At 45.1% G+C, this 24,307-nt stretch overlaps 1 protein-coding gene across 1 annotated transcript in view; it reads left to right on the top strand.

The window, feature by feature from the left end:
* Positions 1-2,680: 2,680 nt before the first annotated feature.
* Positions 2,681-24,307, top strand: part of CCDC60 (coiled-coil domain containing 60) — a 51,244-nt gene continuing 29,617 nt past the window's right edge. Inside the window, exons 1-2 of the mRNA XM_028709267.2 lie at positions 2,681-4,026; positions 23,225-23,305. Coding sequence (XP_028565100.2) covers positions 3,742-4,026; positions 23,225-23,305 — 366 coding nt within the window. The 5' untranslated portion in view covers positions 2,681-3,741. The remainder of the gene's footprint in view (positions 4,027-23,224; positions 23,306-24,307) is intronic.

Consider the following 24,307-nt stretch of genomic DNA (forward strand, 5'->3'; position numbering starts at 1 on the left):
CAAAAACAATGCAGGAGACAGCAGTTATGAGTTACTGGTCTCTGCAGCCACTTCAGGCGCTGTGATTCTCCAGAGGTTGGACTTCACCGCCAGAGGCACACTCCATTGTCTCTCGAGACGACAACAGCAAAACTTTCATCCTCCGTGGAAAGCATCATAGCTCAGTGCTACGGCAACTGTCAATTGCACTGGGGGGCATGGAACTGTAAAAATTTAGAAGAGGAAAAGGACTCTTGGGTACCTCATACACAGATACCTCTGCCCCACAAAATAGCGATGTAGATCTCTTTTTCCCAGCCTTTTCAATTAACCTCCCCTACTGTCGGAATTGCTGAAAAAGAAGCATTTGGGAGATTTAACACAGGAGTAGTGTGTTGACACTTTAATGTCTCTGCACAGGTTCTGGCTTGATTTTTGTTTTGGCTCTTAAGATTCTGTTTTCCCATAAGCTGTTATTGAAATGTGATTGAAATGCTAACATTACTCCACTGCAAAGAATTGTTTTTATGTTTTCGCATATTGTTGACATGTCCATGGACGAGAGAACATTAAAAAAAAAAATTGCTGTCATTGCTTCCATTCTGAACACGATTTCAGTTGCGGAAAAGTTCTTTACAGATTAAAGTCTAATCTAATCTGGGCTATCTGAGCAGTGTCTGTCAACGGCAGTAGCTCTGGCTGGGTCAGGGAACCATAGGATGATGTTTTGCAATATATATTTTACTGCCTTTTTATATAAAAAAGTGCAAACCCTCTAGAGAACACTCATTATTGTTTGATATATATGAAATGCTGTAAATAAATAAATCTTCCTGTTCTTGTATTGGCAGGTGCAGATAATCAATGCTATGTTGGGGCCTCCCCAGCTGGAGAAGGATGCCCCCACACCAGCAAGAGGATTTATTTACCACCCCCTCCCAGTTCAGCTCGGATGCGGGTGGCGCTGTGGGTTAAACCACAGAGCCTAGGGCTTGCCGTTTGGAAAGTCAGCAGTTCGAATCCCCGCGACGGGGTGAGCTCCCGTTGCTCGGTCCCTATTCCTGCCAACCTAGCAGTTTGAAAGCACATCAAAGTGCAAGTAGATAAATAGGTACCACTCCGGCGGGAAGTTAAACAGCATTTCCGTGCGCTGTTCTGGTTCGCCAGAAGAGGCTTAGTCATGCTGGTCACATGACCCGGAAGCTGTACGCTGGCTCCCTCGGCCAATAAATCGAGATGAGCGCCGCAACCCCAGAGTCGGCCACGACTGGACCTAATGGTCAGGAGTCCCTTTACCTTTTACCCAGTTCAGCTCAAGTTTGTTAACAAGCCCACAGACCTCCAGATTCTATCTGCCCCCCCAACTCCATATAGTGAGGAGAAAAGAGGCTCAACCGTGCAAGTAGCTTCTTGAACTTTTTCATTTTAAAAAAGTTGCTCCCATGGAGCTTTCTCCTCTCCTCTCCTCTTGTAAAGCCATCCAAGGTGGTGGCCATCAGTGCCTCCTGTCCTGTGGCAGTGAGTTCCATAGTTTAACTATGTTCTGTGTGAAGGAGGACTTTCTTTTTATCTGTCCTGAATCTGCCAACATTCAGCTTCACTAAACATCCACAAGATCTAGCCTTAGGAGGGAGGAAAAAAACTCCCCCCCCCCATATTTTCGAGTTAGAGGGCTCAAAGAAAGGTAGAGGTTCTTTCCCCCCAATCTCCACCTTTAAACGAATACAAGCACCGCTTGATTAGAAGAAAAATTCTGTGAAAGCCAAAGTCTGGCTTACTATTTTGGGTACGCCCCAATAAATACCACTGTCTCAAGCAGAAGATCTCACTGAACTGCCAAAGAAGGAACTTTGCAACTGTACCAAAGGAAGCAACTTTTTCAGCAGGGGGCCGGTCTACTGTCCCTCAGACCTTGGGGGGACGGGGGACGGAATATATTTTGGAGGGGGGAAATGAACAAATTCCTATGCCCCACAAATAACCCAGAGATGCATTTTGAATAAAAGGACATATTCTACTCATGTAAAAACCCGCTGATTCCCGGACCGTCCACGAGCCAGATTTAGAAGGCGATTGGGCTGGATCCGGCCCCCGGGCCTTAGGTTGCCTACCCATGATCTACACGTATATCCACTTCTACGCATGGGCGTAGCCAAGTGGGGGGCAGGGAGGGGCAGATGCCCCCCTAAATCAATAAAATTCAGAAAAATACATAGCAAATTAAGGTTCTGGTCCCCCAAAAGACTCCAACAAAAATCCTGGCTACGCCCATGCTTCCACGGATCCTTCTATTTTCACCAATACGTAGTTAAAATAAACCATATGAGGTCATTTAAAAGAAATTACAATGAACGGGGGAGAGGAAGTCATGTATAGAAAGTTCCTGTTTCCATTCTGCCACGAGGGATTCTCAGTTCATTTAGGACGCAATCCTACCGAGCGATGGGATCGCCCATCTCATTCATTAAAGTGAGGGCAAAATTGTAAGGGCGGAAACAGCTTCAGCGAGCCGCCGCTGCCATGGCTACGGAAAGCGACGAGCGACCATTCCCAGCCGGCGCCGGAGCGTTCCCAAGCGGTTGCCAAGGGCAACAGGCGACGCCTTTTCCTCCCCGCTCCCTCCCCACTGTGAGCGTTCCAGCTGGGGCTGAGAAGGCGCTCAAGTTCTAGATGGGGGGAAGGCCTTGAAAGCGACGTCGGGGGGGTTGTTCCGGGGTGGGGGAGGGTTTGTGGGGTCCGGGAGGAGGGTTAGGGTCTTTGAAGGGTGTGCTTCACTTCATGAAACCGCCCTCTCTGGGACTGAGCTTGGTTGTAAATAAACCACTCAGCGAGAAGGGTCGTCCCAGTTAGGGCTTTCTGAAAGAGAGGAGGGGGCTGGGAAAGAAGTCTCAAGTTCAGGGGGGGGGTCTTTATAGTAAAGAGGGGGTGATGCCAGCTGGCGACTGGCGTTGGGAATCTCAAACAGGAAATGGTGGAGAAGTCTTAGGGACTAGAATCTTGTCCTGTTTTTAAAAGGTGGGGTGTATTTGGGCCTCGAGTTAGCACTCTAGAAAAAAAGGGGGAATCAGTGGGGTTGGTTGGTAGGGAAAACTTAGGGGTGAGAATCTATTTAAAAAGAAAAGAGGATAATTTGAGCTGAGATCTGGTTGTCATTAGCAGTAGGAAGATTGATCAGTAGGGCAATAGAGTGGCCTCAGGAAGGACTGGATTTGTGTTGAGGCTACACCCACCCACCCCAGGGCCTGTGTTTAGCAACTTCTTAAGAGAAATGATTAGCCGAGTGGTTTGAGACTGGTGGCAGTTCTTAGTTGGATCTGAAGGGGAATCGTGCAGCCTTGCTGGCATTTTAATTGCGGGCAGTTGCTGTCAGTCAGCCCTGGACAAAGACAAGGCTGTCAGATCTGCCTTGCCTTTTCAATTAGTTACCTTTCTTTGGGTTCCCAAGGCACAGAGATGTTTATACCTGAGCTCCTTGCAGCAGCCTGACTCGCTTAGTGGAATCATGGTCCTAGTTTGATGGGAATTGAAAGTGGGAGTTGTGCATTTGTTGTTATTTCCTACTTGTGAGTGGCTAAAGAAAAAAAAAACCCAAATCTGCAGCCTTTATCTTTTGAAGCTGCATTTTATCCTTCCAGGTACTGTTTGTGGTGTGAGGTGCATGTGAGAAAGGGTACCGTTATAGTAACCGAAACGAAGGTTCAGAAGCCCGGTTAAAGGAGTGGTTTTTCCTAGGAAGTGAGGTGGCTCTACAACACCGTCAATATGCCTATGCACCCAAAGTCAGACCCCCGTTACTTTGTCATGATCCGGCCTCTGCCCATCCCCAACCAGAAAGGCCTCAAGGTCCAAGCTCGAAGCAACACCATCTACAACTGCTGGGATGTCACGAGAGAGCAGGTCTTCCGGGAGAACTACCATCGGAGAATCAAACAGCTCACACAACAAGGCTACTTTACTCCCAGCTGGAAGCCCTATCAAGATTTTGGGGACCCTCTTTACCTCGATCCGAGGAAACTCACCCTCTATGGTCTTGGACAGCTCCCACTGGTAAGTACAGTGCTCTCTTAGTATGTTCTTTGCTTGTGATATTAAAAAGTAGGTGGTGGACCTCATTAAGCCATAGAAACCGCGCACTGAGGTCCAGCTCCGAGGGTCTTCTGGCAATTCACTCACTGCAAGATGTGATGTTACAGGGCGGTTCACTCACTGCAAGATGTGATGTTAGAGGGCCTTCTCATTGGTGGCGCCCGCCCTGTGGAACGCCCTCCCATCAGATTTCAAGGAAATAAACAACTACCTGACTTTTAGAAGACATCTGAAAGCAGCCCTGTTTAGGGAAGCTTTTTTAATAATTGATGTTTTATTCTGTCTTTAATCTGTTGGGAGCTGCCCAGAGTGACTGGGGAAACCCAAAATAGCAGTCAACTGCAAAGGGGATTCAGATATTTAATTTGGCACATTTTACTAGAGAATCTTCTGCTATTCTATTTTATGCAACAAACAATCTTAGTAGTTGTGATGGTGCTTTATATTGTATGTGTGGTGCCTGATGATTTTTATGGTTATTGCTGTTTTTCTTTTTGTTATTTTTCCAAATGATGACATGGCCTATGGCTAGCACAATAAAAGTCGATGATGATGATGATGACTGGGGAAACCCTGCCGGATGGGCGGGGTATAAATAATAAATTATTATAATATTATTATTACATGAGAGACATGATTATTACAGCAGGTAGCACTGGTTGCCAGGTTCTGAATCCTGGGCAAAGAGACCTGAAGAGGCCCCTGGGCCTGAGTTTTAAAGGTTTATCTAAATGGCTTTCAAGTTTAACTAAAGAGCTACCTTCGCCCCTGTGATCTTGCTTCCACTAAGATAAGCTAGGGGTGTGTGTGAGGGGGGGAGGCTTTTTGGTGGTGGCTCCACTGCTGCGGAATTCCCTTCCAACCTAACTGCACATGTCCTCAAACAGGCCTTCCAAAATGTACCTGTTCCAGGCTGCCTTTCCGTAACAGTGCTTTTGCGTTGCTGCTTTCTGAGCCTCTTAGGATTTGTTGCTTCTAATGTATCGTAATATTTCCCATCTGAATAAAGGTGCCTCCTTGTGAGGGCTGCACGCAAAAAGGTGGCCGATAAATACTTGAATACCCACAACAACAATGGAAGGCCAATTAAAAGAGTGCTATAAAAGCAAATAAAGGTGAAATTTGGGGTATCTGTATAGATAAAAACAGGGTCTGATTTTACATGGCGGGGAAATCCTGGGCTTAAAAAATACATCTTTACAAGGCACCCGAAGCAATTGATGGTTGCTCCTTCATATATAGATACCAGGAACCTCTCTTTCTGGCTGATTAATGGAACAGGACGATTTGTGCCCTTCAAAGAGCCTGCATTGTCGGGTTCAGAAACTCAGGTGAGAGTTTGGGGTCGGCCACCCTCAGTGCTGGCCTAGCCCCAACATTTCCCCTCCATGTTTAACTCGGTTTTTAGAGCACAGCGCCTCTAGCCTACTCTTGAAAGTGCTTGCTGAATGCAGTCGGTTCTCGCCCCCCTCTCTTCCGCATCTGTCCCCAAATGGCCCAGCAGAGCTCTGTTAGTATTCATTTAAGGACTGTGAAATGACCCATTTTGGTTTTAGAATCCCGGCTTCTGCTCTCCAGAGATGGGCGTGCATTAGGCAGGCAGCTCTGATTCATTGAAAATCAAGGAACGTCGCGTCCCCAGACAGGCTTTTTGATTACCTGAGTGTTCCAAGCTCTGTGTTAAAAGGTCTGGTTTGATTCCTTAGTGAGCCGGCACAGGGGGATATTAGTCCCCTTTTTATCCGTTCAGAGAGTTAATTGCCATGGCAAGCTTGTCTGCGATACCCAGGAGCCGGCTTGTTGACTTCTTCCAAGTAAAGAAAGGTGACTTTTCCCTCTCTCTTTCTCTCTCCCTTTTTCTTTTTTGGACGCACTCAAAACATTTCTGTTCTTTTCAACTTGGAGCATCATGGATGCTTCAAGCCTGCTCTGCGCTTGTAATCAGACCCCGCTGAGTAATTGTGTGCTATACAGAAAGAAGATGGGTAATGAGATGGGTAACTACATCTATCCAGGAAGAAAATGGAGCCATTTTTGTTGACTGGCGTAATTTCTGCACCTGTAGTTAGATCCCTCAGTTGGCAGGCTTTGAATTAAGTGGGGGCTGAGGGGTCAGCAGCCATGGCTCATCCTGCATGCGCTAAGAGGACAAAGGGCTCTTTAGGACAAATGGCTCTTTAACCTACTCTTTCTTGGTCAGAACAGCAATACAGTGGTGCCTCGCAAGACGAAATTAATCCGTTCCGCGAGTCTCTTCGTCTTGCGGTTTTTTCGTCTTGCGAAGCACGGCTATTAGCGGCTTAGCGGCTATTAACGGCTTAGCGGCTTTAAGAAAAAGGAAACAAACTCACAAGAACTCGCAAGAACTCTTGCAAAGCAAGCCCATGGGGAAATTTGTCTTGCGGAACGACTCAAAAAACGGAAAACCCTTTCGTCTAGCGAGTTTTTCGTCGTGCAAGGCATTCGTCTTGCGGGGCACCACTGTACAGTTGTACCTTGGAAGTTGAACAGAATCCGTTTCAGAAGTCAGTTCGACTTCCAAAACGTTCGAAAACCAAAGCACAGCTTCTGAGTGGCTGCAGGAAGCTCCTGCAGGAAGCTCCTGCAGCCAATCAGAAGCCGCAGAAGCCCCTTCGAACGTTCGGCTTGCAAAAATAGTTCGCAAACTGGAACAGTCACTTCCAGGTTTGCGACGTTTAGGAGCCAAAATGGGAACTAAGCTGTTTGACTTCCAAGGAACGACTTTAGAAGCTTTGGCAGACATTTTATTGCATGCTGTTTCATATATTTATTTAAAGGATTTATATACTGATGAATCTTCAAAGCCTCTAATCGGTTTGCACAATATATGCATTAAAATTACCAGTCAGAGCAGATATTATTATTAGGAAAGATCTTGAAAATAAAACTGCTGAGAATTCTTGGAGAACAGGTAAGGTCCCTGCAAACTGGAGGCATGCAAATGTTGTCCCCATCTTTCAAAAGGGGGAGAAGACTCAACCGCATTACCGGGGCTAGTAAGGGGAGGAAGGCTAGTAATTTTTGTATGCCCATTTGCAAGGCTGAGTTTAGCTGCCAGAGTGGGAGATTCAATTTGGCTAGGGTGCCAAGGAGAATGATTTGGACCCCTAGGGTCGTCTAGGGTGAACTTCATTTCCCAGTATATTCTGGGTCGGAGAGCAAGTTTAAGTTGGCGTGGTGCAGGTACCGTATGCTCAAAGGGTTGTCTTCAGCAGCATCAAACCCACAATCAGAGGCATACAGAGATCATTATATTCCCATATGTTTCAATCTCTGTCAAAGGCCGCTTGTTATGTCTCCCAGACTTTAAGACCGGGAGAGAGTAATGTCTGAAGTTGTTGACAACTGAACCATCCCCGGGATCAAGGCTGTTTTGGCTTTTCACTGCACAACTGGCACACACACTTCCCTAACACTTGGCCATTTGCTCTGTGTAATTAAAGCCCGCCGTTGTCTGTGGGCAAAGTTCAGAAGTGGCCTGGAAAAATGAGCTCATTTTTAAGCCATCATCAGAGCTATTTCTAGAGGACGGCTTTGTCCTTCGGTGTCATCAAGCAGCCAGCCATAGCAGTTAGCCATGACAGTTATCTATGACAAACGAGAAATGGGGGACTCCTTAGCCAAGGGTATGTAACTCACGCCTTGGGTCTGTTTGTTTTCCTGACCATTTCCAATGGCTTCCTGATATTTTCTGCCAAATGACCTCTGGCTCGCTTTTGTCATGCTGCCGGCATGATGGCTTTGTGAATCAGCCTTTCCGAGTGGCCCCTTAATGCTGATGGGTTAGGCTCAGTTTTAATGTACACTTGCATTTTCCGATGTGGTTTTTTTCCTGCCTGTTCAGCGCAGCTGCTAAGCTTGCCCCACGACAAAATATTTGAAGTCTACTGTGGCGCACATGACAAGTTTTCCAACTCTACAATTCTATGACTCTAGGGTGGTTGTGAGAATAAAATGGGGACAGGTGGGATATCTGTGTATGCCACCTTGAGCTCTTCGGGGGAAAGTTGGGATGGAAATGTTGTTATTACTGTTGGTTTTCAGCTGTGGGAAAATGATCTTTTAAATTGGCATGTAGCCAAAATGCAGCCAAGTGTGTTTTTTTTCAAAGGAGAGAGATCTTGTGGAGCACTTTTCCTTAAGTGATCCAAATCTGTTCCTTTCCCAGAACCAGTTCAGGGTACAAAGCAAAAAAGTGCATGTCTGCTGCATGCCAGTCATTTAGTAAATTCTCGTTCTTGCTTCATCCCAGGCCTGCAGTCACCACAGCTGATACACAAGAGCACCAGTCACACAGCCGAGGGGTAAGGAGTCCCCAAGGCTCTGTCTGTTTCAGACAGAACGTCTTGCATTCAGAAAGCAATTTCGAGGTAGAGAATTTAGGTCCTTAAAGATAAGGACTTCCGCTCAGGAGTAAATTGGTAGTCGAGGCAGGTGAGAGAATATGCAGAGCGACAGGCTCCATCTGCGTGGTTCCAGTCACAAGTTTGGCAGCTGCATTTTGAACCAGCTAAAGTTCCTTGACGCTCTTCTGCAAAGGTAGCCCTACGTGAACTTTACTGAAGCACAAGTGGATGTAGCCCCAGGGTGGACTATGATCATGGGACCAGGTAGGGTGGTGTCAGGCGTCAGGGAATCCTACCCCCTCCCCACCTACCCACGGCCAGCTACCAGAGATAGAAAGACAGGGAAAGCTCCTTACCAAAGTCTTTTATGCATATGCACAGAGAAGGGCTTAGAAAGTTAGCCTCTTGGACTAATGGCGTTGCTCCGAGTAATCTCCCCCGCCTTTACTTCTTACTTGTCAACAGCACCACCCACCTTATAGTGGCTACTTAAGGCCAATTGCCTCTTAGCTCTCTGCTCTCCTACTTTCACTGCCCGTCGGGTTCTGGGGGAAGGGGGATCTGGAATGCTCTCTAATGATAATGTGTCAGCCAGCTGTTTCAGCTGCTCTCCCGCCTCCCCTCCTCCCATTATCTTCCAGCTTTGCTCTGTCCCAGCTTCTGCCAACCTAGCAATTCGAAAGCACGCCAGTGCAAATAGATAAATAGGTCCCGCTGCGGTGGGAAGGTAAATGGCATTTCTGTGCGCTCTGGTTTCCGTCACAGTGTCCCGTTGCACCAGAAGTGGTTTAGTCATGCTGGCCACATGACCCGGAAAGCTGTCTGTGGACAAATGCTGGCTCCCTTGGCCTGAAAGCAAAATGAGCGCTGCAACCCCTTAGTCCCCTTTGACCAGACTTCACCATCCAGGGGTACTTTACCTTTTTAGCTTTAGCTTAACACCTGTTCTACCCAGGAAAGTGGTGGGAACAGGCATTTCTTGCTACAGCAACCTCCTTGGCATCCAGGAGCATTCTCAAGCTTTGTTGTTGTTGTTTAGTCGTTCAGTCGTGTCCGACTCTTCGTGACCCCATGGACCAGAGCACGCCAGGCACCCCTGTCTTCCACTGCCTCCCGCAGTTTGGTCAAACTCATGCTGGTAGCTTTGAGAACACTATCCAACCATCTCGTCCTCTGTCGTCCCCTTCTCCTTGTGCCCTCCATCTTTCCCAACATCAGTGTCTTTTCCAGGGAGTCTTCTCTTCTCATGAGGTGGCCAAAGTATTGGAGCCTCCGCTTCTGGATCTGTCTTTCCAGTGAGCACTCAGGGCTGATTTCCTTCAGAATGGAGAGGTTTGATCATCTTGCAGTCCATTGGACTCTCAAGAGTCTCCTCCAGCACCGTAATTCTTATATGTCTGTTGTCTTTGTCCATGGAGTTTTCTTGGCAGGGATACTGGAGTGGCTTGCCGGTTCCTGCTCCAGGTGGGTCACATTTGGTCAAAACTCTCCACTATGACCTGTCCATCTTGGTTGGCCCTGCACGGCATAGTTCATAGCTTCTCTGAGCTATTCAAGCCCCTTCACCACGGCAAGGCAGTGATCCCAAGCTAAGCACCTGATTTTTAGATACCGTATTTTTTGCTTTATAAGACTAACTTTTTCCTTCCTAAAAAGGGGAGATGTGTGTGCGTCTTATAGAGCGAATGCAGGCTGCGCAGCTATCCCAGAAGCCAGAACAGCAAGAGGGATTGTTGCTTTCACTGTGCAGCGATCCCTCTTGCTGTTCTGGCTTCTGAGATTCAGAACATATTTTTTTCTTGTTTTCCTCCTCCAAAAACTAGGTGTGTCTTGTGGTCTGGTGCGTCTTATAGAGCGAAAAATAGGGTAGTTAGATGTTTGCATCAGCCATCGGCCTTTGCAGTCCGAGTACAAAATACATGTACAGACAACTTAAGCACTTCTGAAGCGTTCCTTCTTTTGGCCGACAGAGGGTTGGCAGGAGCCCGGCCTTGGGATGACTCTCCTTGAGGCCGATTGCTCAGAACAGCCAATTGCCCTCGCCGCGAGTTTTAAGAAACACTGTAATCCCAACCGCCCTCCCCTCCCTGCAGGGTTGGCTAAAGATGATACTGTCAAGTGAAAACAATGATTTAATGGCTTTGTGACATGAAGGCCCCGGGACTAATGGAACACAACCTAGAAATCGAAGCCGAGTGAATGTTTTAAGGCTCCTAGGCTGCAATTATGATACAGTCTCTGCCTGCAGCTGTCATTACAATCACAAAATGTCAGCAGCGATTAGTTCTCTTTCAGAAGGTCAAATAACAATGGCGAGGAGGATGCCTGCGTGGTGACAGTAAGCCTGTACCAGTGGGCAAACGCGTGGACAGCTCTCGTGATGCTCTGCAGTTTTGCTGCGATAGGACCACTCCTTCTCATGTTAGCATAAAGTTATTCTGGGGCCGGGTTCAAGCCAGAGACCAGCATCCTCCAAGGCAGCAGATCTCATGTTTCCTACAATTTTTTATATATAACAATATTTAAACCAGAACATACCGCTGTGCATTTCTCAATTTGACAAGATCCTGGGGCTCTGTTTATCAGGCCTCCGTTCCCTTGGGGAGAAAGATGGCTGAAGGCATTTCTGTAATGTGCTTTAATTTACAGATATAAAAGGTGAGCATAAGGCATATACAGATTTATCTTTTTGCGCAGGCAGCCCAGTCAGATGAGCGCAGTACAATTATTATTATCATCATCATCATCGTCATCGTCGTCGTCATCGTTATCATTATCATTATTATCACCCATTGAATCAGCCCCTGTTTTGTGGGTCCGAATCTTTTATTTGTTCTTGTTTGTTCCTAAGTATTTTTAGACTGCATTTTTATCAGTTTTAGGATGCATTTTCGTTTTAATTGTACTCCCCCCCCCCATCGTACACCGCCTCAAGGTCTTTAAAAAACATATTCCAGTTTATAAGTGCTTTGAAATAAATAAATAAATAAATAAATAAATAAATAAATAAATAAATAAGTCAGATACAGTGGTACCTCGGGTTATAGACGCTTCAGGTTACAGAATCCACTAACCCAGAAATAGTACCTCGGGTTAAGAACTTTGCTTCAGGATGAGAACAGAAATCGCTAGGCGGCAGCGCGGCGGCAGCGAGAGGCTCCATTAGCTAAAGTGGTACCTCAGGTTAAGAACAGTTTCAGGTTAAGGACGGACCTCCAGAACGAATCAAGTTCTTAACCCTAGGTACCACTGTAGTTGTTTATTTCTTTGACATCTGATGGGAGGGTGTTCCACAGGGTGGGCACCACTACTGAGAAGGCCCTCTGCCTGGTTCCCATCAAATCTCCAGAGAGGCACCCCAAGACAGAATCATAGAGTTGGGAGGTCCTAACGGGTCCAACAATGCAGGAATCACAGCTCAAGAATCCCTGACAGATGGCCATCCAGCCTCTTCTTGGAAACCTCCAATGAAGGAGAATCCACTATCTTCCAAGCTTCCACTGTTGGTCAGCTCTTGCCGTCAGAAAACTCTTCCTAATGCTTAGTCAGAATGATCCTTTGGATGCTTCTAATTTTCCAGAGTTCTTTTCTCTCTGTTTCAGCTTTTCTCTAAACTGCCGTATCTCTGTCTTTCAGAGCCTCAACCTGCCTCTATTCTTCGCCTTTTTAAATATACATAATGTCACTGCATGTCCCTGCCTCCTACGTGTGTTGCAGAAAAATCTGTGTACAGGAAGGGCGAGCATGGGTTTTGTAGTTCAGAGCCACCAGGTCATTCATCAGCATTTTGGCGTGATATCTTCCCAATATACACATTTGTGTATACAATATTTTTTCCCCTAAAGCGCACATTTTTTTGCAAAACGGGTTTCCGTTGGCCTGATCCAGCAGGTTCAGCTTACATACTTGCTCATTTTTCTATGTTATTTTATGTATTTTGAGGCAGACTTTGCCCCAGCGTGCGCACAGAACTGCATTTGCAAACTTTGAAGGAGCGCAAATTCTGTAAGGATGGCTGCCGTTTCGGTTTGTGCATTGTTTAAGAAAATCAGAAGACTGTCTGGGGGAATGGGAGACGAAAGACGAAGAGGTGAAATCAGTTATGATTAAATGGGCACATAATATTATGCTGGAAGCTTGGGAAAGGTTATGGAAAATTGATTTAAAATTTATAGATTGCTCCTTGCTGAAAGAAAATTATATGAAGATGATGTATAGATGGTATATAACACCAGTACACCTAGGAAGAATGTACAAAACCAGTTCAATTATGTGTTGGAAGTGCAAAGAAAAAGAACGGAACTTTTATCATATGTGGTGGGATTGTAATGAAATTAAAAAGTTTTGGGAAATGATATATAACGAACTGAAGAAAATGTTCCAACTAACATTTGTTAAAAAACCTGAAGCATTTTTGTTAGGGATTGTAGGAAAAGACCTGCCAAGGAAATTGAAAAATATCTTTATGTATGCGACACCGGCGGCAAGAGTCTTAATAGCACAAGGATGGAAGAATGAGGAAATCCCGACTAAAGACCTATGGCAAGAGAAATCGATGGACTATGCAGAACTGGCAAAATTGACACACATACTACATGACAAGGATAACTGTGATTTTAAAGATGAATGGGAACCCTTTACAAAGTATTTAAAGAAACAACAAAATGAACTGGACTCCTTGGCAGGCTTTGAATAAACATTCACAAACTTTTTATTGGTAACACTCAGATAAAGTAAGGATCTGTACAGTTTTGTAACATGCAGAAAATAACATAGGTTGATAAACCAGAGAGAGGAGCTAAGGGAAGTCTGGGGGGGGGGTCAGGTTTTTGGGGCGGGGGGAGGGAAAAAACGGGGGGAATTTAAGGATGATATTTTTTAAAAAATAAAATGTCATGCAGAAATAATTAATAAAAAAATATTAAAAATAATTAAATAAAGAAAATTAGAAGACTGGCCGGATCAGGCTAACGGCCCATCTAACCCCAGCATCCTCATCTCACAGCCGCCCACCAGATGCCTGCGTTCAACCCACAAGTAGAATCCAAGCACAAGAGCTCTCTCCCCTCCTATAGTTTCCAGCCACTGGCTTTTGGAAATACTGCCTCTGAACTTTGGGGCAGACCAATGCCGTCATAGCTAGCAGCCATTGATAGCCTTCTTCCTGAGTTTATCCAGTCCTCTTTTGAAGCCACGCAAGTTGGTGGCCATCACTACCTCCTGTGGGAGGAAGTGAGTTCCACAGTTTAAATATGCGCTGCATGAAGAAGTTCTTTCTTGTCATCTGTCCTGAACCTCCCATCATTCATCTTCATTGGATGTCCACCTGTTCTAAGTGTTACGAGAGAGGGAGAAACAGCTTCTCTCTATTCGCTTTCTGCTTGCTGTGTATAACTTTTATACAAGTTGGGCATGTCATCCACGGGCCTAGCTGAAGGAGGCATGGGTGGGCAACTATCACCCCCCCCCCCAAAAAAAACCCCCGAGTAAATAAATAAAAATGAAAAGTAGAAATAATTAGAATATTTGAAATGCTTTGACAGATTTCACTGAGCACTTGGGGTCAAAAGAAAGTCATTTAAAACATCTGTTGTTGAGACATTTCATTCCAAATTTGCCAGACAGAGGATGATGACAGGTGGGTGTCCTGCCCCCCCCCCCTAAATCCCGGCTATGCCCATGATGTCATTTTTCATTTTTCAAAAAGCTTGAATTACGTAGCTTCGCCTTTAAATGCAGACCGAATTGACTCTGTCCTTGATTGCTGGCTTTTTGATTTCCAACAGATTCTCCGTGAGCTACCCATGCATTTTTTTACGCCTGGTTCTCAGTGAGCAGAAAGAGACACGCATGATCTGACTTAATATATGACACACTCTCTCTCTCTCTCTCTCTTTCTCTCTCTCTCTCATCTGGAGCAAATGTTTCTGTTCTTCTTAGGACCAGCTGCTCTGTGAGGCTGTAGTGCCAAGAGACCCTGTCACGCTGCATTTTTTTATGTTGTAAGGATTGTCAGTGTGTTTATTTTGCTGTGCTAGACACTGGTCTGACAGTTGGGCGTCTAGGCTCTGAAGGCACCAAGCAGCCTCCTTCGGAGCAACTCTCCAGATGTTGGTGAACGCTGAAGACACACCTCTTTGACACACAAAATGCATATTTTTACAACACACTTTATTTTCTGATTTTAAGTTGTTATAATCTGCACTGGCACATTAGGGTGAAGAGCAGTAAAATAGTTGTTGTAGCAGTGCTAAGAAGGCAGGCAGGGAGGTTTGTGGGGCACTAGAAAGCTCTGCAAGTACAGTCATACCTTGGGATGAATACGCTTCAGGTTAAGGGTTTTTGGGTTTCACTCCGCGGCGACCCAGAAATAACGGAATGCGTTGCTTCCGGGTTTCACCACTCGCGCATGCGCAGACACTCAAAATGACATCACGCGCATGCACGGAAGCAGCGAAACACGACCCGCAGACGCGCAGTCACATGTTACGTTCGCTTAAGGATGCGAACAGGGCTCCGGAACAGATCCCGTTTGTGTCCAGAGGTACCACTGTATCATTATTATTCATATTTTCTAAAATGTGTTTATTATACCCCAGGTGCAGCCTGACTTTCCTCCACCTTGAGTGTGGCTCCACCTCGCCGCCCTGCTTCTATTTTTTTAATCAAAGTTGGAGACAGCTTATTGAGAGTCTTGAAATCAGGTCCGCAACTGTGGCTCCAGTAAAGCTCATCCCCGTGCCAAAAACGGCTTCATGAGCACGTCCTGACAACAAGCAGTTTTTTAAAATAATAACAGTGCCGTGGCCAGTGGTAGTTGCTTCCTGGAAAATATACTTGGGGGTGGAGAGAAATAATCTCCACTTTCCTCTTGTTTAGGTGATGGATGGAAAGCTAGAAACTGAATAGGATAGATAAAGAGGAAACTTGCCAAGGACAATAAGAGTTTCATTGGTAACATGCAACAAACAGAAGATGTGGGGGATGTTTGCAAGAAGAATCTGAAATTTTTGGCACACCTCCGAACGGTCATGGAAATGAGACAAAGCAAAGCGAGAGAGAAAGGAATTTGAGAAGCAGAAATGGAGATGTTGTATACAATAGGATGATTATGATTATGATTTTTTTAAAAACGTGCCTACACAAAAGCACTGGCTCGCGTGGGTAGATTAGAAAAAAAGAAAGAAGAAACTGCTTTTCAGATACCCTGCCTGGGAATAGAACCAAGGCTGACTGAAATAACTCAGGGTTTCTAAGCCTAAATTTAAGAATGGCACTAATTGGATTTACATCAGAAATGGCTCTGGCATTTTAATTCTGAAAGGCAGCAATCCAGAATTAATTGACTGCAGAAGCAGCCTCGTTGCATTCATTTGGTCTGCTCTGAAAGTAGGCAGATAGTAGATTTCGGGACCTCCCCCCATGCGGTTGTCCTTTTTATCATGCATTCATTTGTGCTCAAGATAAGAACCTCAGAAGAGGCTGCTGGATCAGACCAGTGGCTCATCTAGTGCAGAATCCTGTTCTCACATTGGCTAATGGGAAACCTGCAAGCGGGACCCAAGCATAAGAGCACTCTCCCTTCCTGTGGTTTCCAGGAATTGGTACCCAGAAACATTACAGCCTCCAACCGTGGAGGCAGCACAAAGCCATCATGTCTAGTAGTTGCTGACATCCTTCTCTATCCACAATGGTATCAGGGCAGTTATACACACTACCATTTTTCAATACTGTTTGGACCTGCAGAAGTTTCGGGGCTAACTTGCTGCTCCGTTTCCAATTGGTGCACATCTTGTAACTCCCCCCAGTTTTTTTTTATTTATTTGTGTTATGTACTGAAGTTCTCACCCTGGGCCAGCAGGGAGATACTGCAGATAGTTTTCACTCAGGTCCGCATATGCAAATAAGGGATTGAAAGTGACATTCAGTGATTGGATAGTTACAGAAAGTGGTTGCTGTTGCGTTGTAGTGGAGCTCTATATAAGCAGGCTGGCTGAACCCTTCAGTTCAGTTCTGTTCTGGCCTGTGAATAAACAAGAGCTGTTTGAAGAATCGCTGTGTCGTCTGATATGTTCACCCACAAGTTAACAATTTGGTTTTTCAGATTGAAAACATACAACATTCCAAGCAATCTCTTGGACTTCCTCCCCTTTGTGGGTCCTACTGTTAATCATTTCCTCCTGCATCTTTTATAATAATCCATATCTTTTACCTCTCCATCGTATCCAGAACTCACCCTTAAACGACAATCCTACTAACAATTTTAACAGTTTACAATGGTCTTTAAGATAAGTTATACATTTCCCCCATTTGTTATTAAAATTTTGGTCTTCCTGATTTCTGATTCTTCTGGTCATTTTAGCCATTTCGGCATAATCCATCAACTTGATCTGCCATTCTTTTCTGGTAGTGACTTTATCTTCTTTTCCATCTCTGGGCCAGTAACATCCATGCAGCTGTGGTCGCATACATAAATAGTCTTTTCAGCTCCTTTGGGATTTCGGCACCTAGAATTCGTGAAAGGAAGGCTTCAGGGTTTTTCGAAAAGGTTATTTTAAACATTTTTTCGTCTTGTAATTTCCTACTAAAGTCTTGTAGCTTTTTATAGCACAAATGATCCGGTTAAATTTCCACCTCCCTTTTTTGTGTGCTGTACTTGAAGAGCACCCCTCCAGGCGGCAATAATGTGATAACATTGGGGAGACATTGCTGAGCAACTAAGAACGTGGGATGATGTGTGTGGACGGTCCAGTATAAACCCATCACCATCTCCTGACACACCAATGCACTATTACTACATCAATGGCACATTGCCCCTACGGCTGGTGGTAGCATGTAATGGCTTAAAAGACCGGGAGATGGAAGAGAGATCTGGATAGAAATGAGGATATAGCAGAATAAAATGAGATTGTTTGGACGCTCCCAAAGACAACACAATGTCAGGCTGAAATTTCAGTGTTAAGACTACACAGGTAAATACAGGAAGTCTGATGCAAGAAATCTAAGGCACAATCTGCCAAAACATTGGCTGTTTTAAGACCTATAGATTTCCTGGAGTGATTTAAGCAAAATAGAGGCCTGACTCAGACATAACTACATTGACCTGTAGGACCAAGAATGAGCGTTATGGCTGCTTGTTCCCTTCTCCCCTTCTCTCAAGTGCCTAACTGCCATAAATGTGGGATTTGTTAAACCACAGTTTCCCATTGAAGCTCGGACTACAACTCTGGCTTGCGAGGCATCATCAATAGTCTGAAATCCTAGTTTGTAGTTGGAGCTTAAACTACAGTTTCCTGGTTCAGGTGTAAGAAGAGGAAACTGTGGTTTAACAAACCTCAGATGTATGGCAGTGAGAGAGCAGAGAGAAGGAAAGGGAGGATGAAGCACAGGAACACCTTGATTCTTTGCCCAGTAAACCATGGTTTATCAGATTGAGGTGGTTAATGTTTGAATTGGGTCACTGAGCATGTGCTCACCTTTGTCCTATTGAAATCAGTGGGACTTTCAGACCAATCTTAAGCATGTTTACTCAGTAAGCCCCCATGTGTTCAGTAGGACTTACATATGTCTATGCAGGAGAAAGCCCCTTTGATTTCAATGGGACTTACTCCCAGGTAATGTATACAGCACAGAAGCCTTACTCCCTCATATGCACGTTCACAATTTCTGCCTAAGAGCATGGGCTGGATCATGCCCAAAGGCTTTTTAGCTCAAAGGCAATCAGGATTTTTCAAGCTCAACTAATTCATTTCCCGTTTTGTTCCCATTTGGTTTGCTGGTTTAATTAAGCTTATTTCAAGAGACATGAGAATTTAGTAAAAATAAAACAGAAAGCTGAGGAAAAATGAAAGGGAGACATTAGCAGTTAGCATTAATAATGCATATATTAAAAGCCTCTTGGGAAGACGTACAATGTAAGTTTAAAAACCTCTTGCTAAAACAGGCAGAATATAGTGAATCTTTTTCTTTTCAATTAACCAGTCCATACTTAGAATAAGGTCTCTCTCTGCTGCGGAATTAAGTTACCAGCAAGATTCAAGGCCTCGCTGTTCTGTTCTTTAAAAGCAAGCTTCTAGCCCTCATGGAGGTTTTGGGTTGTTTTTTTACTGGTGCAGAGCTCCTCCGTTCACTTCTCAGGAGGGGACAGCTCTTTGCACAATGCCACAAATACAGTGGGCCTGATGTTTTGATGAGCATCTACAAAAACTTTCATTGTTCAGAAGTCAGAGCTGGGAAAGGTCCCGGCCTGAGATGTTGGAGAATCACTACTGGCGAGGAGGAGGATGCTGATTTACTAAAACCATTTAGGAATGTAGGAAATTGCCTTATGCCATGTCAGACCGTTGCTCCATCTATTGTTCAGTATTGTCTACAGTTCAGTATTGTCTACAGTGACTGGTAGAGGCTCTCAGGCAGGGGACATTGCCATCCCTAGCTGGAGATGTCCTTGGGGGCTGAACCTGGGAGCTTCTGCACACAGAGCTCTGACCCGTGAGCAGGGGCGCCAGCTAAGGGGGGGGGCAAGGGGGACTTGCGTGTCAAGAGAGCAGAAGCAGCTGAGTGACCGGGCTTTTGCTGAAAGCGTTGTTATTACAAACATCGGGTGAGACCTTGGTGGTGATATCACGACTGGGGGCTGCCTTGTTGCTGTTGACCCCTTTTCAGTGGTGATTCCCCAGTTGCAGAATGGCCTCCCCATGTGAGGCACGCCTGTCTCCATCATGATCAGCTTTCAGGAGGAATTTGAAAACAATCCTGTTTACCCAGGCATTTGGTGGCTATAGAATACTGTTCCTGGCAACCCTGAGATCATTGGCTAGAAAAATGTCTTTAGTTTTAATTGGGGTTTTTTAATAATGTTTTAATCTGTTTTAGAATGTTTTTGTGGTTGGACGATGGATGGCGGCTAACAGATTGAGGTTGAATCCTGATAAGACAGAAGTACTGTTTTGGGGGGACAGGCGGGGTTGGAGGATTTCCAGATCCTGAATGGGGTAACTGTGCCCCTGAAGGAACAGGTGTGCAGGCTGGGAGTCATTTTGGACTCACAGCTGTCTATCCTGTGTCCAGGACAGCTGTCTACCAGCTCAATCTGGTACGCAGGCAGAGGCCCTACCTGCCTGCAGACTGTCTCACCTGGGTGGTGCATGCTCTGGTTATCTCCCGCTTTCACTACTTCAATGCACCCTATGTGGGGCTACCTTTGAAGGTGACCCAGAAACTGCAACTAATCCAGAATGCAGCAGCTAGACTGGTGACTGGGAGTGGCTGCCAAGACCATATAACACTGGTCCTGAAAACCTACATTGGCTCCCAGTATGTTTCTGAGCACAATTCAAAGTGTTGGTGCTGACCTTTAAAGCTCTAAACGGTCCTATATACCTGAAGGAGTGTCTCCACACCCCTCGTTCAGCCCAAACAATGAGGTCCAGCTCCGAGGGCCTTCTAATGGTTCCCTTCGAGAAGTGAGGTTATAGGGAACCAGGCAGAGGGCCTTCTCGGTAGTGGCGCCCGCCCTGTGGAACACCCTCCCATCAGATGTCAAGGAAATAAACAACTATCTGACTTTTAGAAGACATCTGAATTCAGCCCTGTTTAGGGAAGTTTTTAATGACTGATGTTTTAATGTATTTTTAATATTTTGTTGGCAGCTGCCCAGAGTGGCTGGGGAAATCCAGCCAGATGGCCGCGGTATAAATAATAAATTATTATTATTATATATTATTATATATCATTTGCTTCATTTTTACCTTCAGGTTACCTGTTTGCCATCCTGAGCTCCTTGAGGACAAAGGGCAGGGTGCAGATTCAATTCAATAAACAGCAACTCTGTTTTCATTAATTCCTTACCTTTTACCTATGCCTTGAGGCAGTTTGCAAACGCACCATGAAAAACGCTAAAAAGAGTTTTGAAAGCTGTACAAAAATCCAGCTGAAGGTATACACTGAAAAACAATGCAAAAAGGGCTCCAGCTAAGGGGGGCCAAGGAGGACTTGCGTGTTACATGCGCAAGTTGCACTGCATGCGCTTGTGATTTGAGCACATCACACGGTGCCAGCCTCCTCAATTACAGGAGCAAACTGGCATCCCTGCCCTGGAATTATGGCTGTTCCTCAATTTGTTAGCTTCCTTTCTCATGTTCAAAACAGTGACAGAAACCTATAAAACTAGACGGATCTATGGTTTGGATCCATTTAAGGCAGGCCTTGTTTCACTAATACCTGGTCTGAATCCTCAAAATGCGGAAGGATGAATACTGAAATAAATGAAAGAGGCAGAGTTGCACACAATGGAATTCTAAAGCCGAAAGTTCTCTTTTCCCCTAACTTGGGGGTGGTCAACCTGTTGGACTCCAGTTCCCAACAGCCAACCTGAGCAAAGGATGATGGGAGTTGTAGTCCAGCAACATCTGGCATCCTAAAAGCTACTCCCAAGAGGCCCTCCAGAAGCACAGTGAGCCCACCAGTAGTTATTTAATTTCATGACAGCTTAATACCTATTTAATTATTTGGTTATATTTTAGTGGAGGGATTAATTATTCAATATGTTACCATCCTGTTTAATAGGGTATTACGGCGTCGGCCGCCCTGGGATCGATGAAACTGATAAAGGGCTGGATATAAATTGAACTAATAAGTAGATAAATAATTGACACGGTTTCTACTATGTGGTTGTTGTTGTTTTACTTTCAAAATAAATTTACTGGGAGACTTACAAAACATTAATATATTAAAAAATACCATAAATGTGATTCCATAAAATTGCCATAAACTGTAGAGAAACACAATATACTGTAGAAGAAGTCTCGACGGGAGAAGAATGGCTACAGAAACTAATGGCTTATGCAGAAATGGCAAAATTTACCAGAAGCAGTAAATCCTCCCTCAGAAGCAGTTGTTGAGCATTTTTTAGGGGAGGCAATTGAAGTGGGAAGAGAGAGGAGTGGAGGCAGTAAAATGTCATTCTTTTACACAGTATATCATAGCACCATAGTATTATAGGGTTGGAAAGGACCCCAGGGATCACCTAGTCCACCCCCCTGCAATGCAGGAATCTGGGACCCACAACCCTTAGATAGTGAGTCTCATGATCTACCGACTGAACCGTCCCAGGCCCAAGCTTTTGTGTCAGCATCATGTAAACATGTACAGTGGTACCTCGGTTTCTGAACCTAATCCATTCCAGAAGACCATTCGAGTTCCGAAATGTTTGAAAACTGAAAACTCAGTACGGAAAACTTTAATATCCAGATTTTGTATTTGAGGAAAACAACATGCTTCAGTTCATTTAAAACAAAAACAAAAAAACAAGCACCAGATATGCTCAGCATGATCCCAATGGAGATTTCTAAGATAAGACCTGATTTCTGGTCACCCATTTTTGCAAAACTGTTTTCATACATTAACAGCTCAGGTTGCATACCGGAAGGGTGGAAGCTGAGTAGAATTGCCCCAATATATAAAATGGGTGATAAGAAAAACCCTGCCAATTATAGACCCATTAGTTTGTTAGATGTAGCCTCTAAACTATATGCCAGGCTCCTTCTTGGGAGACTGGAAGAATGGGCAGATACAAATAAGGTGATATCTGAAGTCCAGGCAGGTTTCCAAAGAGGAACATCCACATTGGACCAGTGCTTTGTGATGAACTTTCTGCTATGTAAATACATCCGTAATTTGAAGCAAAAATTATATGTCACTTTTATCGATCTAAAGTCAGCTTTTGATACGGTCCCAAGACACGCATTGTGGCAAAAATTGGAAAAGACAAATATAGACCTCCGTCTATTATTTCTCATCAAAACACTATATACTGACACATTGATACAAGTAAAGGTGGATCTGACTGGCCATCTCACAACTAGAATTAAGACCATTACTGGAGTCAAACAGGGATGCCTTTTGGCGCCTTTCCTGTTTAATTTTTATGTTAATGACATGGTTAAAGAACTGGAGGGCCTACAGTTTGCCCCTGTCACAATTCTCACGATATGCTCGGTTTCATTCCTTGCAATCTTAACAGAGTGTTCTGGCATCTGAATGCAAAACAACAACAAAAACCTCTTTTCCTTGTTCAAGGCAATACCTAAAGGGCTGTACCTAAGCGATAGCGCTGTGTGTGTGTGTGTGTCTGTTTAGTGGTAGCATAAAAACGAATCCCTGCCCTGGGATTCCATTTTTCAAGCGCAATCCAGGAAGATGAGCTGCAGGCTGCCAAGCTCGAAAAGTGTTTCAAGAGAACTGATTGCCTTTATTTATAGGAGGACAAGGGGTTCATTTCTACCAGGCTGGTCGTTGGTTTGCTGCTGCCCTATTAAGCCCGCCGTATGGCTAACAACCGCTCTGTGGTACTCACTGCCCAGATTCGTTTTGATAGCCTCCTGTAATGCTTTTTGCAGCTCCGCTTTCAGAGATCAATTAGGCAGCTCCAGGCTCCACCTAGTGCTCAGTCACTGTGCCTGGCTGGCTCCCCAAAACAGTCACTTTTGTCTACTCTACTCCATCCTTTCAACCCAGTGCCCTCCAGATGTTTTAGACTCCCATTACTGGGGCTGATGGGAGTTACAGGCCAAAATATCTGGAGGCTATGTCAGGTGGCAGGGTAGAGGCTGGTATATTCGCTGGACATACCTTCAGCTATCTTTGAATCTTCATTGTGCTCGTTTATCTCTTGTATTGGTAGGTATCGTTTTAGCACCGTCGGTCCTGGAAGCTTTTTTCCCTCCCAGAATGCCTCAAGTTCTTAGCAGAAACGCTCCGTATTGATGACAGTGTTTTGCCTCTTCTTGCAGGGATTCTTCAGAGAGGATGTTGGCCCCGAAGAAGTGGCAGAACCAGTGGAACCAGTCAGTGCTAAGAAGCCGAAACCAAAGGTAAATGTAATATGATCTGTATCTCTGTCTTGAGAGCCAACATGGTGTACTGGTCAGAGTGCTGGGTTCAAATCCCCACTTGGCCATTAAGCTCACCGGGTGACCATGGGCCAGGGCCTGCCTCTCTCAGCGTCAACTACTGGACAGGGTTGTTCTGAGTTTAAAATAGGGTGGAGGAGAACCATGCATGCCACTTTGAGCTCCTTGCAGGAAAAAAGTGGATAGATGTGCAATAAATGCATAATAAATCAATGTAAAGGTAAAAGGACCCCTGACCATTAGATCCAGTCGTGACTGACTCTGGGGTTGCGGCGCTCATCTCGCTTTACTGGCCAAGGGAGCCAGCATACAGCTTCCGGGTCATGTGGCCAGCATGACTAAGCCGCTTCTGGCAAACCAGAGCAGCGCACGGAAACGCCGTTTATCTTCCCGCCGGAGCGGTACCTATTTATCTACTTGCACTTTGACGTGCTTTCAAGCTGCTAGGTTGGCAGGAGCAGGGACTGAGCAATGGGAGCTCACCCCGTCGCGGGGATTCGAACTGCCGACCTTCTGATCGGCAAGTCCTAGGCTCTGTGGTTTAACCCACAGCGCCACCCGCGTCCCAATAAATCAATATATCGGTTCCCAAACAGAGAAGCTGCCCCACCTAGGGAAACACCAAATATTGGCAGGGGAATGATGAGCATTTTGGCTGAGGGCAGATTTCACTGGAGCACAGCTTGGATATAATTTGTCACGGGATGCACACTCAGACAGGACAGTGTACATACCCACAGGTGTGTGTTCGTGCCACACACACACTTCATTTCTCACATTCACATGACTGTCAGTATTGATTTATTAATTGCCTTCTAAGCCACTGCGTTAAGGCGATTTACATATAAGATCATTAGAAACACAAAAACCAGCAATGCATTTGAAGCAAAATGAAAACCCAAACAAGTGGACATTTGTGCTAAAGTCCTGTTTATCCAGCTGGGAAATGGAGCAGAAATGCCT

This window comes from Podarcis muralis, chromosome 16, assembly GCF_964188315.1.
Source record: "Podarcis muralis chromosome 16, rPodMur119.hap1.1, whole genome shotgun sequence".
Taxonomy (NCBI): Eukaryota; Metazoa; Chordata; class Lepidosauria; order Squamata; family Lacertidae; genus Podarcis; species Podarcis muralis.